Below are 20,181 nucleotides of genomic sequence, written 5' to 3' on the forward strand. Positions count from 1 at the left end.
TATTACATTTATACTCGATAAATGTCTTTGACACAGTATTTTAGGCCTTTAACAGTGAACCTAATGTGAGATACTGTACTTTAAAACAGGCTACAGTTTAAAGCTTGTGTTGTCATAGCTATGTCTAAATTGGGAGTTGCCCATTTTATTGACTTTTTAATAAATAAAATTTCGTAAAATTCTTTTACTAAACTGTGATGAGCATAACCAAAAGTTGAAGACTTCCTTGACAGGAATTTTTTTTTATTATTTTTGTTTGTTTGCTTGGCTCTCATTTGAGTTAGAATTCATAGCAGATACTTTTTTTAGCTCTATTGCATTGATCAGAAAGCGTACTTTAAAACCATATGTGTGTAATGAGGGTTCATTCTAAATAAAGGAGTTCTTAGCTGATGTTACTCCTTGGATAAATGTGACCTTTTCTAGTTTTCACAAGCTTCATTGTCCTGTATAGAGGTACACTAGTGTTTATTTAGAATACAAATTCATTCAAATTGACTGGCTGGCACGTTGCTCTTCACTAACCAAATCAAGATAAAATAATTGGCAGTATTCAACAGTGACATCTGATTTTCATGGTTGTAGTCAATGAATCTCATAAAGGACATCATGATGGGAGCTCCAAAGTGTAATGTTTCTAAGAGATGCTACTGACCACAGATATGATGTACAAAGTTCACAGGCATTGTAAAAAATTGCCTGAAAATAATTGCAGTTTGCATGCAGGGTTTAGGCCAAATGCCAGGAATAGTGTACTGCTTGTGCAAAACTATTTAAAAAATCTTTAGCTTTGGGTTTACAGTACAAACATAATTTTAACTACCCTTTTAAAGCAATAGGATAGTGACAATATTCTATATGTGGGAGATGCTAAAGCTGCTGCTTTTATTATTCTATTCTTTAAATAGTTTCTGAAAAACAGTAGAGTTCTGTGCAAAATAAACAATTGTATATTGGAGCATGATGGAGATTGACAGGAGACTTAAAGCAGATAGATGTGAGGCTGATTATGTATATTTTCTAACAAAGGACCAAGCTCAGTCTGCGGTCATTTTTCATACGCAGTTGATGTGCAAATCATCTAAAGAACGTTTCATATAATGCCTGATCTTCAGACACATTCATATGCTAGTGACTTCTTTGAATCCCATTGGAGGGTGTTATGCTTGTAGTTGCTGTAAAGCACTTAAACTTCAAGAAAGAAGCGATTGGAGAATGACTTAAGTATTATTTTAACCAACAGTAAAAAAAAAAAAATCCTCTTTCTAATCTATGTACTTCAGACTTTCATTATTTGATGCTGTTAATATGCAACCTCCTCTTCCCCCCCTTCCAAAAACACCCCTCCCTCCACTTTTAGTTCAATACTAAAATGACATTTCACAGTACATGGATTTAGGCAGTGACCCATTATCTCCCTGTATTCTGCAGCAGCGGTACATGAGCCAGCTCAACTTTTCAGTCCAGCTTAAAAGTGTTGCCCATTAACTAGACTTCCTCGAGTCAGAGCAGATTGTGGGGTTGGTGGAACAATGATGTCGGGGCTTCCAGATTGGTTTGGCAGCTGCATTGTTCTCGGAGGGGAAACCAGACGCACTTAAGTCCCGCTCTCTTTCATGGGCTTTTGTTCATACCAAATTATTCTTTCGCTGTGCTAGTATTCATGATGGTATGTTAAAGGAGCGCATCCTAGCAACTGGAGGCCAGTTGCTAAGCAGCCTGGCTTCCAATAGGGGCTGCTTGTTTGCGATTTGTTTTAATTATTTTTTTTTTGTGGTGTCAGTTCTGTGAAGGCCACAGTGTTGTTTTTTTAACTGTATCCTTTTATTGGGATATTGTGATTTGTTACTATCTCTGTGCTATCGAGTGTATTATCTTAGTTAATAAATCACCATGTGAAAAGGTTAATTTCCTAAATTCTTGTTGTATTTAATCTGTGGTGTTGTTTGAAATCCTAAAGCTTTGAGATAAGAGAATGAAATATTCATTAATACGCTGCCTGAGAAGTACAGTCCTACTGCCTTTTAACAAGATAATATCTAAGTAAAATTTTGTTTTCTATCAGTCTTACCTGGATTAAGGTGTTGGAGATCAAAACATTGATGATAGATAGATTTAGTTATTTTGACTAGGTAAAGTAAGTTTTTGTGCCTCATAACCAAAAAGCTCCACCAGAGTGGTGATGTCTTGGCAGTCAGTGCCTATAGAGTCTGCTTTTACTGAACCATGGATTTGAGTGTTTTTTTGATTTTCTCTAATCTTAATCCTGGATGAATTTCTCTGGTGCACACTAGCAAATCTTTATCCCAAGAAGAGTGGAGTAGACTGTATTTTAAAAATACTGGGTGATTCTTAAATGCTCCTGCAAGGGGATGGGAGAATTAATGTATTTTGGCTGTGCATGAGATATACCTATAATTTGTATTAGTATAGGTCAAGAGATTCTGTTGGACGTGTTTTTTCTCAGTATGTCCTCCTTGATGAAATTTGTGTCTGTAGTGTATCTATCAAGTTCAAATGAAGTCCTTTGCCTCTGTATTTTGTTTTATATTCTGCCTTGCAAGATGGAAGTGTGAAAGAACTCTTTGTTTCATAGTCTTTCCTTAATTTAAATTCTTCTTTTTCATGGTAACCCTGCAGTACAATTGGTCCATATGGTCCATTTTTATTTATGAGAAATAGTTTATCTTTTACTTTCTTTATTGGAGCAGTTAGCAAATATTCCTGCTTGAAAGAACAAAGTAAGGGAAAGAGGTAGCAATCTGCCTTTAAGTGTAGGCTGTGGAAGTAATCTTTGTGATGAACTGGGTGGCTACCTTCTGAATAATTACTGTTATGCAAAATTCCTCCAGAAAGACTGATATGGCAAGTGTATGAAGTCCCCAAAACTGCAACTTGTCTTCTTCCATTCTTCCTAAATGACTCCTGCCTATATATGTATAGTTTTGATTCAGCAAAAGGCTTGTCCGTGTCTAGTCCAAGAGTTGAAATCAGTTTTTAGTTTTGTCGACTTGTTGGCTTGATGAATGATCTGTTGCAATCAGTGCAAAGACTTCCATTGGCTTTATTGGCCATTAGATCTATCCATGTCCCTAAATACTGTATGTGCTAGTAATACAGCACTCTGTTGAGAGCAATTAGGCTTTCTTGGCTTAATTGCAACTTTATAAGGGAATTTATAAATAGTTTGATTGTATACACTTGAACAGATAGTGTCGTTCAGGGCCGATAAGTTTTTGTTTAATCATGTTTTCTGTTACTAATAAGCTAGATAATCTAGTGTTATGCTAATATCTTTCTATTCAACGTAGTTTGAGATATTTAGTTTAAAAAGCTTTTCTAGTACTTGTATTTTAGTCATACATATTGTTTTCATTGTTATAATATAGACTTAAACTAGAAGAAATATCTCATTGTTTTTAAATCATGACGAGTCTCTTGTCTCTATGCTACAGTAGGTAAACTTGCAGTGTTTGGTTTCGTATTCTTTCATAAATCCATTTCTAGAATTGTGTAAGAAAAAAACATTTGATAAACTCAGAATGGTTAGTCATTTGTCCACTTAGCTATGGATGTTCCTTAGGAAAAGTTTTTCCCACAGAAAGTTTCCCATGTTTAAAGAAAGAAAAAGGTCCTGTTTCTCTGCTGGGAGAGAATAAATGCAGTTCTGAGGAAGCAGCAAGGAAATACAAAATAAGTAATGCATGTAACCAGTTGCAACATTTTTGTTTTCTCTTTAGGAATACGGAACACTTTATATTCAGGAATACAAGAAAAACAACAAGGTGGAGTCAAGTACATGCAGCAGCTTCATGGGCTTGAAGGATCATCTGGGGCATGACTTAGGCCACCTTTATGTGGGGAGCACTGGCACACAAATAAATGCAATTGTACCTTGGTCAGTGGTGGAGAAGCCAACAATGGATAAGGTTAATTCTAGGAAAGAAGATGTAGAAAAGGAGGCATCTGAAGAGACTTCCGGAAGCTCCAGCTGTGACTCTGAAGAAAGCACAAATTCTGATAATGATTCAGAGAGACTGAATAATTCTGCATCGGAGTCACATTTATTGCCTAAGACTCACCGAGAGCTGTGCCGATCTCCTTGCTTAGAGCCTCATATACTAAAAAGAAATGAAATCTTGCAAGACTTTAGGATAGAAGAGGCTCAGATAGTACCTAAGGAAGTCAAAAAGCCCCCTGATGTGGTGAAAGAATATCAAACCAAACTGGAGTTTGCACTTAAGTTGGGTTACTCTGAAGAGCAGGTTCAACTTGTACTCAATAAACTTGGTACTGATGCTTTAATAAATGATATTTTGGGAGAACTTGTCAAACTTGGGAATAAAACTGAGACTGATCAGACTGTAACTAATGCTAACACTAGTGTAATGCGTGAAGCATCTTCCCTAGAGTCTCAGAGGTCAGAGTCTCCACTGCAGGAGGATGTGACAGAGGATGGTGACAACCTGAGGCCAATAGTTATTGATGGCAGCAATGTTGCAATGAGGTATGTGACCATGAAGGTTTTGCTTTTCTATTTAAATGGAAACAGAATGGCCTTGCCCCATTCAAGCGCTGATGTTTGGTATAACTGCCTAAAACTGTATGCAGGCTCTCTTGCAAGCATCTTTATCAACCACACAGTATGCCAATCTCATAATCAGGCTAGAGATCTGTAGGGCTACCTTGGTTTATACTCACTGTTACAACAACCTTATGTTAGTGTCAGTCTCCTTTTGTAGGCAGCTATCAAATCTCTTCTTCCCACCAGTCTAGTCATTAATTAATTTTTGGTAGGCACCATTGCTACAGGCACAATTGCTGTGGGCAATTGCTGTATCCAGTTAAGTACAGAAAGCTAAAGCAGATGTAAGATTCCTTGAGATTATAAAATAGTGATGTAGAATTAAGCAGCTTAAGGGGTACTTCTTGGTAGGCTAATGTATGAGAACTGATCTGTCCATAAAATTGGTCTTGATTATCAATGTTGGAGTTAGGTTTTATTGCCATTAATTGTTGAGATTAGCATGCTTTAGACTTTCACTTACGTGCCTCCAGATGGCACATTTGCCTACAGCATTACTAATCTTGATCCCAGCCATTTAGGTGCATATCAAAAACCTTGCCTGTGAAGATGAGAGGTTCCTACTTCATCCGTGATAAAAGAGAGAAGGAAGTGGCAGAGCTGAGAGATTAGGGGTTATGGCAATATGAATAATTAAACGATAAATTGATCAGTAACTGTTTGAGTAACTCATAAGGATTGTCTGATTACTAGCACCATGGTTTAGAAGGTCAATATTAATCTTCTGATGACTTGATGTGGTTTTTATTAGCTTAGGAATAAAAGACATTTCTTAATGCAAGACATTTCTGAGTTAAAAAAATCCTGGCCATTCCAGTTTGGTTTTTTTTTTTTTTTTTAAGGCTTCTAATCAAGTCGATTTCCTTTAAATGAGGCTTTTAAAAATTAAATTTAAATATACCTCTTATTTACAGCAATATAATGGGTTTTGTTTATTTAAGCAGATGAGTTAGCCCATAAAGCTACTATATTACTTTTTTAATAGGGGGTATTTCTGTGAGTTCTTTCTACTGGATGTGTCATTCCTTATCTTTTTGTTCAAGTTAAGCTGTAAAGGAAGTAAGTCCAGTTGAACAAACACTATTCTGGTACTCAACTGAGAAGATACTCAGACTTCTAAAATGGGTTTGTGTTGTATTTCACATAAATCCAAAACAGTTGTGTAAGTGTTAGCTAGTTAGTGCAGCATAGTCTTGGTGGGTGGACTTCGGTTCAACTTCTCCTACAAACTACATTGAACACATTCCAGAATTAGCTCCATATCTGTCAGTTTTCCTTAATGTTCATTCAGCTATTGGCATAGATATTTAGGACCTGCCTTACTATGCTCAGTTTACTTTCTTGACCACCTACATCAAATGAGCCAAAGACGAATGTATACAGAGCCCTAAAAGAGATTAAATCTGTTAATAGAACATTTCTGTATCCAAGAATCGAATTTAACAGGTCTTTACTTATTTTCTACCAAATGCAATCACAGAACCATTCAGTTTGGAAGGGATCTCTGGAGATCCCCTACACAGAGCAGTGTCAGTTCAAGGCCATGTCAAGTTGAGTTTCAAATGTCTCCAAGGATGGAGATTTGACATATTCTCTGGGTCAGTGTTTGAATGCCCTCATGTAAGAAAGTTTTCTTTATTTATGTTTAAGCAACATTTCTTCTATTCCATTTTTTGTCCATTGCCTCTTGTCCCATCACTGGACACCAGTGAGAAGTCAGTTTCTGTCCTCTTTATTCCTTCCCATCGGGTATTTATAGATATGGATAAAATCTCCCCAAGCCTTCTCTTCTCCAGGCTGCACAGCTTCTCCAGATCCCCCAGCTTCTCCTTGTATGTCCCTTGATTAACTTTGTTGTCCTTCATTGGCCTTCCTCCAGTATTGTCTGTGTCTCTTATACTGGGGAGCCCAGAACTGAACCCAGCACTCCAGATGTGTCTTACCAAGGCTGAGAGGAGGATCATCTCCTTTGACCTGCTGGCAACACTTTTCCGAATGCAGCCCAGGAGACTATTGGTCTTCTGTGCTGCAAATGCACCTTGCTGGCTCATGATCAGCTTGGTGTTCACCAGAACCACAGTGTTCTTCACTTCAGCATTGCTTTCCAGTTGGTTGGCTACCAGCCTGTATTGATGACTAGTCTTAGTCCTCCCCATGTGCAGGATTGGCATTTCTCTCTGTTGAACTTACAGAGCTACCTGTTGGCCCATTTCTATACCCCGGCCAGGGTCCCTCTGAATGGCACTATGTCCATCTGGTGTACTCCCCTACTTACACACTTGCTGATGGTGAACTCTGTCCTGTATCTAAGTCATTCAGGAAGATCCTAAGCAATGCTTTCTCCAGTGTCAGTCCCTACAGTACACCAATACTGACTGACCTTCAGGTGGACTTTATGCCACTAATCATAACCCTTTGAGTGCAGCAGTGGAGTCAGATTTCAGTCCATCTCTCTGTCCCCTTGTTTTGCTCCTACTTCGTTAGTCAGTGAGGCTGTTAGAAGAGACTGTCAGAAGCTTTATTAAAGCCACAATAAAAAGCCACTGCTCTCCTCGTCCACTGAGCCAATCATCTCACCATAAAAGGCTATGAGGCTGGTCAAGCATATTTCTCTTCCATAAATCCCTGCTGACTCTTTCCAGTCATCTTCATCCAATCTACATACAGAAAGGGCTTCCAGGAAGATTTCCTTCATCACCTTTGCAGGGATCAAGGTGAGGCTGACCAGCTTTGTAGTTCCCTGAATTCTTCCTTGTTGCCTTCCTTGAAAATGGAAGAGATATTTTCCCTCTTCTAGACCTTAGGAACATCCCCAATCACCACAGCCTTTCAAAAATTGCCAGGAGTGGCATTGCAGTATCATTGGCCAGCTCCTTCAACGCCTTTGAGTGCATCGCATCAAGGCCCAGCAGCTTGGCAGTAACGCGTTTTAGTGTTCCCAAAAGTCTGATGAGGGAAAGTTTTGCCCTGTGACCTTTGCCCAACTTCCTGCACATTGTGGTGCAGGAAGTTGGGCAAAGTCTTGAGCTTGGCCTGGGTGATCCTTGAAAATCAACCAGCTCTCTTGTGCACTCTTCTCTCTGTGAGATTCTCCTGAACAGGCCAAAATCTGCTCTTCTGAAGTCTGGCATACTGATCGTGCTTTTTGCCTTGCACTTTCTTCACAGGATTCTGCCATTCAAGGTCACTGCAGCCAAGGCTGCCCCTGACCTTCACATCTTGGACTCGTTCTTCCTTATTTCTAAGTGTGAGGGTCGAGGAGGTTGCCTTGTTGGATCCTCAGTCACCCATGTTAAGAAGTTACTGTCAATGCACTCTAGAAGCTTCCTGGATTGCTCATGTCTTGCTATGTTGGTCAGAACAAAAGCACCTTTGCCAACTAGCTGCTTGGTCAAGTGCATCCCACCTTTTCCTAGAAATCAGTCCTTGATTATGGAAGCCAGTCCCATGTGTGTTAAAGACGAGTCCCAGTTGCTGACACCAGCTGTGCAACCAGTTGTCCTTTCCCTTTCAAGAAAATAGCTAATAGTAAATAAGCATTTTAAATTCTGGAAAGATTTCAGCTTTTACATATAGAAGAGTAATGTTCAAAGAAGTGAGGGAGATTTGCTTGCAATTTGATCTTGTTCAGATTTCTGTGTCTGAATGTCTGGGGTCCTGTTATGAGTAACTATAAGTTGTCACAGTCTTTTCTTTCCTCTTTGCTCTTCCAAGCTATGGCTGATGAGTTCTCTTTGGAATTGCTAAAGAGAAATGGGCCTGTGCCCTAAGCAAGACTGTAGATAGTCTTTCGAGAGATGTTCTTGGAAGCTTTCTCATTTGTTCTCACAGGAATGGTTAGAGTGTGATCTATATTCTTACTCCCGTACTGTTGTAATACACATACTTGATTATTCTAAGAACTACTAATTTTCATTTAAAGGATATATTTGATGGGGAGGGGAAGTTTTGTAGAGAAGGTTGAGGTGACTGATTCCAATAATACAAGTAGGATGAGACAGCTGTCCTCTTCTGGAAGGATCAAACACTGTGCTGGCCTGTGTGGAGGAAGGATATATCTGATTTGTGATTGGATATTCATATTTGTGTAACTGGTTGCATCTGGTCAATTGATGATGGGTGGATTTTTGAATTCCTTGAGAGCAGCACAGAATGAGGCTTTGGGCAGAATAACTTCCTCTGGCCAGCTGGAGCCAGCATGCATGCTGGTCTAGTCTGGTGACTACTCCTATTCCAGACAAGCTGCTTTAGCAAACTGTAGGTTAAGCAAAAGCCAGCACTCCCAATTTTTCTGCCTTTTGCTAATGCTTGGAAAGCTTTTCTTATACTTTGAGGTGGCACTGCTTGTCATTCGTGGCTTGAACTGAAAATGGGTGATCAGATGCAACTTGTGTATTTCAAGTTTAAAGCTCCAATATGCTCTAAAAATATGAATATGTTAAAGTTTTAAAAACAAAGCAAACCCCCTCTTTCAATGAAATAGCAGAAAGGTGGCTTTTGCCAGCTATGACTTGAAGAATTGCTGTTTAGTTTCTATAGGATACTTAAAATCTGGTCTTGTTCTTTCATTATTCTAGCTTTCCTAGTCTTGACTTAATCCTTTTCCAGAAGAGGAAAGATGCCTACATGTTTGAGTCTCACACACACAAAGTCTTTTTTAAAAACGCTCTTACAGATGAGACTGATTTCTCCATGTGTGTGTGCATAAACTTAAAATCAGATCTGAACAGCAAATTAAATAATCCCCTAGAGCTGCTGTGGAACTTCTGATAGACCCTTCCCACAGCAAAAAGTGAGGCTGTACTAAGGAATAGGACCCAGGATTCAGTTGTGCCATACCTGAGCACTGACCTATGTCAGCTTTCCAGAGAACTGTGTGGCACTAACCCTGCTTCATGAGGTGGGTTGGTTTTTTGCATGTAGATGATGATGTTGTAATGCAAAATCTTCATTTAGAGCCTTAATCCATGTGAGTCAGAGAGGCATTTGTACTCCATGAAAATGCACTCAGGACTGTATTTAGTGTAGGCTGCACAGCATAGATAATAGACAGGGGACACATTTCAGTCAATAGTAGTTCTGTATCCCTGTGTGATGAGATTTTAGCTACCCTAAATTTACCCTTTATGTAACTGAGGTAAGCAAAAGAAGGCAATCTTTGTCCATCTAACAGTACATTGCAAGCTCTTCATCGTCATTGTCACCTCTACCTCTGTCTGTTCTCCAGTACGTTCTTGGACCTGCTCTTTATGCATCCCCAGCTTCCTCAGCTGAGCCTCCACAGTTTGTGATGGAGGTAGGTCCTGTTTCTCCACGAGGCAGCAGAGACAAGGTTTTGAGGTTCTCTTTTGTCCCTTTGTTTTAAGACTTCCCTTTACTACTCGGTTGAGAGCGAAGGAGTTGCTTCTGAAGAGAGAAACATACTGCAGCATATTTGCACAGCCCTTTGCCTTTGCTTGTCCTTTTCAAGCATAAGATTGGGATGCTGAAAATGGCCTAAAATTGGTTATTGCTATGATACTTCTCTTTGCTGGAATCAAAGTCAGGCTTTTGCCACCAAGAAGTAAGGTTTAAGAAACAGAGTTGTTACAAATACTGCGGGGAAACGATAACTATTTAAATAATTCACTTTTGTTCCATATGGCTACCCTGAGTGCCCTCAGACTTTCTTTGCTAAAAGTGAGAAGAGTGTTTCAAATATATATAAAATTTTATATTGAAAACATATAGGCAAAAAAGAAGTCTGCAGTGCTTACAAAGAGTGCAATGTAAAGATAACACTGATAAGCAAATAATTGGATATTTTACTTGCTGTATTAGTATTTTTAACCAACCACTTTCAGAATTTTATAGGCAAAAGAATCAAAGTATTTTAATCATGTGCCGTCTTGATTTGCAGATCAAAATCAGTTAATCTTGTTTTGAGCAATTACATCTTCTCAAAGTTTGCCCTTAGGATTCCCAGGCCAGGAAGGTGATGCACTTCAGTTTCCCTCTTTGGAAAACCTTGGCCTGTATATTTAAATAGTCCTTGATTGTACATCATCACACAAGGGAAATGCACCACTAGATAACTAGTGTACGTAATTTTTATTTGTGAGAGGAAGATGCTGATTTGGGAAGGGTTTTTTTTTGGTTAAATACATTCCCACTTTAGGACAGTATTTTACAATTTTCTTACAGCTTTCATGCCCAGCTGAACGTCCACCTGTGGATGTCCTAGGTGCTTAGTGGCATCAGAAACATACACCCAGGCCTGAAAGTCATGGCTCAGACCCCAGTGCCATTCAGGAATGGGAGTCAGCTGAAGGAGGTGTTACTAGGGTGCCTAACCAGCGTTAGATATCTCTGTTCAGGCAACTGAGTCGTGTCCCCTTGTATTAACCATGAGGCAGGTTATTTGGCTGTAGTAAAAGGTTCACTGATACCCTGCCTACACAGAAGTTTTCCCACAACTGCAAATTGTGTCAACCAAAGGATGGCTCAATTGTCTATGCCACATGGAGTTTTCATATGGAAATTTAATTGCTTATGTATTTTAAAAAACTAACAGTTTAGCTGCATTATCTCCTCCTCAGATTGTGTGTTGCTGAGTTTGGTAGACATGGTTGTACCTTGGTATGTTGATTCAGACATCTTTCGGTAGCACCTTCTGTCTTTTTTTTTTAGGTTATTTTGAGATGTCACTGTAAGGAATAGATAAAAACATTTTTCCAACAAGTAACAATCATGTGGGTAGGAGCTTGTCACTGGCAGCTTTGAGTATAGCTCCTGTTTGCCTGTTTTGACCTCTGACTGCTGAGTGCGTGACTGGCTCGGTCAGACACCCGCATGCAGGTCTGGCCGGGGACAGTGCTTACTGTGCCCATAGAGTGCCCTGGCATTAGAAGCCCTACAGCTTCCAAGGTTCTTTTTTCTTCAAAGACCTCAAAGCATTGAAGTAATTTGCCATGGGCTAAAAAAAAACAAAACAAAACAAAACAAAAACATTTGGGAACTCTTCCTGTCCGCACCAATATATATATCTATAAGGAACAAATGCAGGGCTGATAGAAGGCCCAGGTTACTGAGAAGTGCTCTGGGACAAATGATTTCTGTGATTAGGAAATTAGTAGAGCTTAAAAAAATTTAAAAAGGGATGAGGCTAGTTACAAAGCCAAGCTGCCAGGGTTATGAGTCACTGATATGATACAGGGTGGAAATTCTTCTCTGTTTGTGCTATGGACTGAACACTGTTTTCCTCCTATGATATGATAGAAGAAAACTAGTTTGTAACTCTGTAATATCTCATACTGGGCAGGTATATGCTTGAGTTTTGTTCTTGCTTTTAGTCAGTATACTTTTACATGGGAAGTGCCTTGATGTGTGCAGATTTCAGTTGTATAAAAACCTGTATGCATATTGCAACAAGGCACTATTGTAGACCTCTTGTCATCAATGTGTATGTTTGCTGCAGTTTTCAAAATGCGAGCCCTGTGTTGGTTTGAATGTTGCATTAGAGCACACCAGAAGTCTTGCAGGTGTTCTAAGCAGTCAGACATTTCGGGGTGCGTACCACAAGTCTTTTCAAGACAGTCGCTAGAAAATCTAGTAGAAGATCTAGGGTCTGGGAAGGTAACAGAGAAAATGAAAGTGTTCTCATCAGATATTTCACCACTTTCTACTAACTCTCCTAGCCTAGAAAATGATTGATTTTTGCCCAGGAGGTGGGTTTTTTCCATTTAAAAATGAAACTACAACTATCAACAGGCCAAATATAAAAGTGATGTTTAAAAGAATCATTTGTGCGTACTATGAAAGAGAAATAGGCATTTCTGAAGGAATATACTGTATCTTCCAACTAGGAGTTGTAGATTAAACATAATCAGCAAGCAGAATCATAGTATACACCAATATCTCACCCAGGGCTACAGCTGTCAACCTGAGTGGTCTGAGTTTTCACATACTCCTAATAATTGGGAAGATATTTTTAAAAGAATTTTTCTTAACAAAGAAGTACAAACATTTCTCCTCTTTTTTACTACTAAGCGGAAGGAAAAGAAGTCAGAAGCAGCAGCATGATTCCAGTCTTTTCACCACATGGTGTATCATAAAGCTGATGAAGCACAAAAATCTCAAAATGAAGAGCATCAAATCTGCATGACAACAAACCAAAAGAACAAATTTTAATTGCACATCTCTTTCACAGACTTTTTCACTAATCATTTCAATTTCTTGGAATTTGTATCCACTCAGCTATCAGCTTAGGCATGCATCTGAAAAGGAGCAGAAAAAAAGTGAAGATTTATACAAGTTTTAAATTCACTTGCTCAGCAGTGCAGAATAGCTAGTATGCATGGTAATGCATTCCCCATTTCTGTTTCATAGAGTTTAAGTATATTTAAAATTTATGTTCTGGATGAAACAATTTTAATAGTCTGTATTAGGCTATTCCCTCTGCCTTTAAAAATGTGGCCTGAATTACAAGAAGATGGAAAGCAATAGGCAAGAACATCCATTTCTTTCAGAGTGTCCAGGATTTCATTCCAGAAATGATTTTTCAGACTTATGGGAAGAAGCATAGTGTTACGAAAATGTACCCTAACTCACCTTTTGTTCAGTGTCAGGGGTGAAAAGTGGTTTTATCCATTCGAAACCATGGAGATTGTTAAGAGTAATAACAGCACAGTGATTCCAATGGAATTTAGTAGCTGGAACAAGCCCTTCCTGACTGTTTTAAAATAGTTCACAATATGTTTGTGGTTGCACACCACCTGCTGATAGCACGAGCAATAATGTCCTGTATCAGGCTTTGCAAAGGAGGCCTTATGGCTGCCCAGTGGGCACTGAATGCACACCAGGTGTTCTGATTTTGTGTTGTGGCGGGGAGATGTAATTAGACCTTCTGTGGCTGAAATACTGTTGACCATTTTTGCTGTGCATATGTGCATGTGCATTTTAAGCACGACACATCTGTCTTTGACTCCCAGTAAATCCTGAAATACACAAATATACTAGTCTTTCAGACAAACAAGCACAAGGATAGTTGTGTAGTATAAAACAGTGCCTAGAAAAAATATTGGTCTGTGTTTTATTATTACAGTGTCATTACTGTGTAATGGTAATTACATTACCATGTAATTACATGGTAATTACATTACTGTATTGCATGACATTATCATACAAAACAGGGAATGCCTATAACCCTACCCTATATGAGGCCTGTAACTATAGCTAAACAGGATATTGAGGTACATAGGTGTATCGTTCCTGACAGCCTTCCGAGTGTAGGCACAGAAGATGGATTTGAAACTATCCTTGGAGTACCCCATGCCAGCTAAAATCGAAAAACTTTGATTATTATGGCTGGCAACAATTGCAATATCTTATATAATTAACTTTCCAGGTACTCTCTCCAGTATCATTAGAGGAGGAAACAATACAGTTCCTTGCTTAAATCCAGTTAAAGATAGTGGGCTATTTTTTTTCCTTTTTTTACTTTTTTTTTTCTTTTATTCGGGATCTGTGACCTTCAACACAGCCTCTGCTGAGGATGCTGCTTTGTGAGAGGTGTTAGCCATGACTCATTCTCTCTCGACACAGGTGAATGTGTACACCACCTCTTTCACAGACGTCTGGAATCTGAACATTGTTTCAAAGTTTTTCTCACTTTTACTTTGGCACTTGGTCCATTGCACAATTACTCAAGCTCCCTCATTATCAAGAAACATACAGCAGTGCTATGTTTTAGAAAGCTGGAAATAATAGGTACTTAAAATTTCCCTGCTGAGGGGGGAAAAAGTATTTTTCAGTAACTTTCTGGTGGTTGCATTTACCTCAAAACATCCAAGTAGAAGGAGCTTTTAAAATTCCTGTGGCTATCCGTCATAATATTGTCCCCTTGACAAATCATGGAGAATGAATTGTCTTTTACCCTTCTGGAAAGCAGGTTGTGGCATACCTGCTATACACGACAAGCCAGCCAAGTGAAAGGTGATAGCTTATTTCCGTGCCCCCGTGTTTCTTCTGCTACATAGAGCTGTGGGGTTGGGAGAGACCTCACAAAAGTCAAGTTGCTTGTCTCCTCCTGTGCATGGAGAACCCAGGATGGCCCCAGAGGAGCTGTCTAACTTGTTCTGCAAAGTGTCCAGTGAGGAGATCCCAAAATCTATGCCCAGACTGTCTCACAGATCAGGTTGAAAGCTTTTACTAGCATAGTGCTTAACAGGGCCTTATGCTAGTTAAGGACTTCTCTGTCCTTATCCAGCGGGACTGTGGTGAGTTGACTGTGGCTCCCCCCTTCCTAGCAGAATGGGGGAGAGAAAACAAGAGGAAGAGAAGGAAGAAAACCCCTGGGTCAAAATAATGACAGGGATATCACTCACTGAGTAATTTTTTATGTCAGACAGACTCATCTTGTGGAATTTAACTTAATTTATACCCAGTTAACATAAATATTTAATTCTTTATCAGGAATTATGAAACAAAAGAGGCAAACATTAAAATATTCAGGTGGGAAGAATGTCTCTCCTTCTCCCAGGCTCTCTTAACTCCAAATATGTGTCCTCCATGCCACCTCATCACAGCCTCACTCAGACACCTCTCACAGCTGCAGGTGACAATCAGTCCCTTCAGAGCAGCCTTGAGCAGTGCAGGGAATTGGAGTCCCTTTTCCTCTGCTGCTCCTTCCTTCTTGCACTTTTCCTGTTCTCCACAGTCTGCAAGTCCCTCTGGGGGCATACCTGCTCCTCATGAAGCACCTTCTCCTCCCTGAGCCTAAGTGTTCCTTCATTCCCTTCTCCTTCATTGTGGAGCCTGCTAGAGCTGGGCATGCCCACTGTGGGACAGACCCAACCTCTTCTCCCGGCAACCACCTCGCAGCCCCTTGCTCCCAGAACTTTTCTGTGGACACCCAGTCGTTGATTGCTCTCCTCTATTTTAATTAACTCCTATATATTGAAGATTGTTTTGTTCCCCCACAAGCTGCTTTTTTTCCTCCAGATTAACTAAATGTACTTCCTTCAGCCTTTCCCCATAGGTCTCATTTCACTTTCTTTTGGATTCTTTCCATTTCATCTGTGTCTTTTATAATATGTCCTGCCCGAAACTGGATGTAAAAGTTGGGCAAGGACTTGTCTGCCTTTAGAATATGACATAATTGCATCTCTTGCCTTACTTCAGACAGTTATTGCACAACAGATGCATATTTTTTGTTTTGCTTGTGTCTCATTGGTTTCTGTTTAACTGTCTCTCCATGGCTTTTTTAATACATGTTAATTTCTTCTTCTGAAGTGCAGTATGAAGCAAATTCTTAGTTTTGTCATGTTGATTTTGGACAGTCTCTCCAGATTGCCTAATTTGTCCTGCAGAGTGCCTGCCATCCCCTTGGGCTTGGAGACCTTCTCCTCTCTCTTTCCCTGTTCACATGGGAGCTCACAGAGCTCTTCCAGCAGGGATCTGCTGTCTCTTCCCCTGCTGCCATGTGCACCAGTGTTCAGTACTCATCTGCTAGCATTTCCTAAACACATTGCACTCCCATGTTGGTATTTCAGGCCTTTTGGTTTCCCTCATCAAGTCTCCAAGCTGCCTGTTATACCTCATACTTTTCATTGGGCTATGAGGATTTTTAACACGCTCTGCTTATATTTTTCCTTACTTGTCGAATCTGTGTACAGATGATGAAAATGTTTGGCAGATTTAGTAGCCCTCTCCCACACCCTGGAGCAAGTGATGGCCATGTTTCATCAAGGCTCAGACTGACACCCAGCTGCCTTTAGGAACCATGGAGCAAGTGAAGAGCATGGCTTTGAGATCTGCATTTTGTTGAGCTCCATTTATGGTCATAGAAAAATAAAGTCATCTAATAAAGAATTTGAATGTGTGTTTCAGCCACGGGAACAAAGAAGTATTTTCTTGTCGAGGAATCAAATTGGCAGTAGACTGGTTTTTGGAAAGAGGCCACAAGGATGTTACTGTGTTTGTGCCAGCATGGAGGAAAGAACAGTCAAGACCTGATGCTCTTATAACAGGTAAGCTCCGTTCCATCTTCAGTGGCTTGTTTGATGCTTTGCACATCTTGAGTGCTACTGCTCAAATGAACAAATGTTTAGACATAAAAGGTTCTAATAGAATATCTTTGGGGTAGTAACTTCCTTGTGATCTTTAGGAAGGAAAAAGACAAAGCAATGCCCTTTCCAAGTCCTCCTTTTCTGCTCATCTGATCAAGTTTCCATTAACGTTGCTACTTACTTCTTGAAAGAATGTAACTGCCATTTTTTAAATCTGCTATACGCGTGCATCATTAGTAGTGAAGAGGTTTGAAGTGAGTCATTTGCTGGGAGATCTTTATTGTGGTGAGCAGATTCTGCCAGGCTGGCCTGTCTGCTAGTCACCTGCAGTGAGTCACTGCCTGTGCTTCGGGTTATGGGAATTATCCTGACAGAAAGGGAATGGTTTTCTTTTCATTGTTACTATTAACAAGTGAGACAAATTTTGAATATTTTAATTTTGAATGTGTTTATCTAGAAAAAAAATTGCTGTAGAGGTATTTATTTCTTGATGCAACTAACAGGTTCTGTATGAAGGCTGGAGAGGCATGCTCCATCTGCCTTAAAGATGAAACAGAGGGGAATTTGGGGGTTAAAAAAACCCTAGAATTTAAGGAGGGAAAGGTTTTTTTTTTCGGAGGGAGGCCCAACGTGGCTACCTTTAAAGGAGGGAAAGCTTTTGAGAGTAGTAGATCTAGCTTCTAAAGGGAAACATGTTTTGATTGCCATGTGCATTTTCAGATATCTGGAAAGATTTTCATTCTCTTTGCTTGATTGCTACTAGAATATATCATGTTAACGCAAGAAAATATTTGGAAAGTTGATGTTCTCCCATCCTCACAAGCAGTGCGGAGCCTTTCTTTTGAAGCCATTGTCTTTAACTGTACTAGTGTTTAAGGTATGGGAAGAACATTGGCTAAGTAATAAAAATTTGGCTACTTAGAAATAAACTGTGACATCAGCTAGAAGTGTGCATAGGGCTGGAAGCCCCAAAAGGAGTTTCAAGAAAGTAGCAATGCACAGAATTGACCAGTTGTCTAATAGTGAGAAATAAGTTTTCCATGTGTCATCATGGACCCTGAAAATGGGAGGACGATCAAAGCAGGTTATTGTATTTTCTGTAAAACAGAAGTTCTTCAGTTTTCTTGTCAGGATGCAGGGAGCCTCTGTGCTACCAGTCTTGTGAAATACATTGTGCTGACACTCCATTTCCAGAGATACGCACCTGGAACATGTGGCCACCTGGAATTTTGAAAAAGCCCTAGATGACTAATGTGAGGATGGCTCTAGACTGTCAGTATTCATGAGAAGCCTCTTGGACTAAACGACAGCCACATCTTTGTTATGAGTACCTGCCAGTCATCACATGGCAGATTTTTTTATTCTTTCTTACTAGGGAAAAAAATCAACTTCCATCACACTGTCATTCATCATTTACCATATTGTGGAGGGGTGAATACAAAAAGGTTATATTTGATTTAAAATCTTGTGCTTTTTCTACTAAGCAGATAAATGCTTGTATCAAATATATTGCCTATATGTAATATTAATGCTGTATTTCTTTCTGTTGGAGTCTTTTATTTTCAGATGGAACATGTTCCCTGTCAAGTTTCTTATGCTACAAAACAGTTGAGTTATTTGAGATCTTAACCATTATTAAGAGGCATGAGTCATACTCTTCTGCTGGTTTAGATGTTGCCTAGTTTTTTTCATATTTTTCTTTCATAGCTTGTCTGCTCTGAGGAGGGTGATAGGCAGGAGAATTAACATAAGGGGTAGGTGCCCCAGTGCTACCTCCTTAGTAGCCTGAGGTCCATCTTTCAAAGCTCCTTGGGATCTCCAGCTTCCATACAGACAAAGAGAAAATGCTTTTGGATATGTGACTGACAGATTGTGTAGGACAAGAAGGAATTACATAAAATGCTAAATATGCTTATTTAGCAGGATTAAAGGGAAATCTGTTTGGCTTTGTTAAGAACTTATGTATAAACAATATGTAAACCATTCAAGGAAAGGTACAATCTGAACTATTGCTGATGTTAACAAAAAAAACCAAAACCAAACCACCACCACTTTTGCTGTTGGTTACAAAATGACATCAGAGGTCTTTTTGGGGATGCTGTTAATATTCATGAAGAACCTGAGTGCTTGTACTGAACGCGGGTTTTCTAGTACTTATGGGTAGCAACCCTTTCTTTTGATGGGCAGAGACTTTTATGAGACAGTCCCATTAATGTGAGCTACTGGAATTCTTTCAAAACGTGTTTCTTGCTGGGTACCACAAATAGATGAAAAAGGTCTGTCTTTACCTAGGAGCTCAGTTACGGGAAACCCATGGCTTGGCTATATTCCTCCTACTCACTGAAACATTCAGTGATGTTTAAAACCACTCCTTCAACCAGAGTTTTTCACGGGTGTTTTGATTCTTCTTTTGAACCAGAGGAATGTGAACGAGGTCTCCTTGTGTTAGAATTCGAGAACTAGTGTGGAGCAGGAGGTTTTGATTTGTTTGTGGGTTTTTATTGGAAGTGTTGCCAGCTGACTGCTGACTCTAACTTCAGATATCATATATTGGACACCTTCTGCTGGACTATAATCATTTAAAGACATTTTTAGTCTAAATGTCTGGATTTTCTTCCTCAAATCTAATGTCTTTAGAGATTAGACAAACATATTTTTCTTTTCTTCCTTGTTTAACTTTTGACTGTTATTCCTTGTAGATCAAGAAATCTTGCGTAAATTAGAAAAGGAGAAGATTCTTGTGTTCACACCATCCCGGCGAGTGCAAGGGAGAAGGGTGGTGTGCTACGATGACCGATTTATAGTGAAGTTGGCCTTTGAATCAGATGGCATCATTGTTTCTAATGACAATTACAGGGATCTAGCTAATGAAAAGCCAGAATGGAAGAAGTTCATAGATGAGCGCTTGTTGATGTATTCATTTGTTAATGACAAGTAAGTCATTCTATCTTTATATGTGCCACTAAAATAATGGAGGAAAGGACTGTTTGAAGATTTGTATGATTTTTTTGTCTTACACCCAAATCATTAGGTACCTGTAGAAAAAGAGGAGGAATAGTCAATCTTAGATTTGTTCTTCTAATTAAAAGTACTTAAAACTCTGGTTTTATAGTGATATCTTTATGTCTTTTTTTGCTATTTTTTTCTCTTTTGATGTATGCTGATGTATATTTGATGTATGCTATGGTATAATATTTCAAATCTCTTGATATACTGAGCCAGTGTTTCTGAGTGCCTGTGGTTACACTCCTAAGTTCTAGGGTCATAGAAAAAACCATGTTGGAATGAACCTCAGGAGGTCTGTAGTTCAACTGTCTGATTAGATCCATCTATAGTAACTTTGTGCCCTGGCGTACAGATCAACTGCAGTTACAACAGGTGGCTTCTTGTGATGGGAGGGACTACACACTCTGCTGAGCAGACACTTGTGTATGAGTGCCTGAACACTGATGCAAGAATCCTGGGCAGTCAGCAGAGTTTTGTGAAGTTAGTTGTGGCGTTTTAAGAAAACGCTGCCTATATTGCTGCCCTTACTTTTGATTTAGGGAC

General features: G+C 39.4%; 1 protein-coding gene across 4 annotated transcripts in view; it reads left to right on the plus strand.

Annotated features, from left to right (window-relative positions):
• Nucleotides 1–20,181, plus strand: part of ZC3H12C (zinc finger CCCH-type containing 12C) — a 45,877-nt gene that overhangs the window by 17,417 nt on the left and 8,279 nt on the right. For all 4 annotated transcript variants that reach the window (XM_064645258.1, XM_064645261.1, XM_064645260.1 and 1 more), the window contains exons 2-4: nucleotides 3,741–4,507; nucleotides 16,454–16,593; nucleotides 19,332–19,566. In XM_064645258.1, the coding sequence (XP_064501328.1) occupies nucleotides 3,741–4,507; nucleotides 16,454–16,593; nucleotides 19,332–19,566 (1,142 nt within the window). The remainder of the gene's footprint in view (nucleotides 1–3,740; nucleotides 4,508–16,453; nucleotides 16,594–19,331; nucleotides 19,567–20,181) is intronic.

The sequence above is a fragment of the Pseudopipra pipra genome, chromosome 2 (assembly GCF_036250125.1).
Source record: "Pseudopipra pipra isolate bDixPip1 chromosome 2, bDixPip1.hap1, whole genome shotgun sequence".
In the NCBI taxonomy this organism is placed as follows: Eukaryota; Metazoa; Chordata; class Aves; order Passeriformes; family Pipridae; genus Pseudopipra; species Pseudopipra pipra.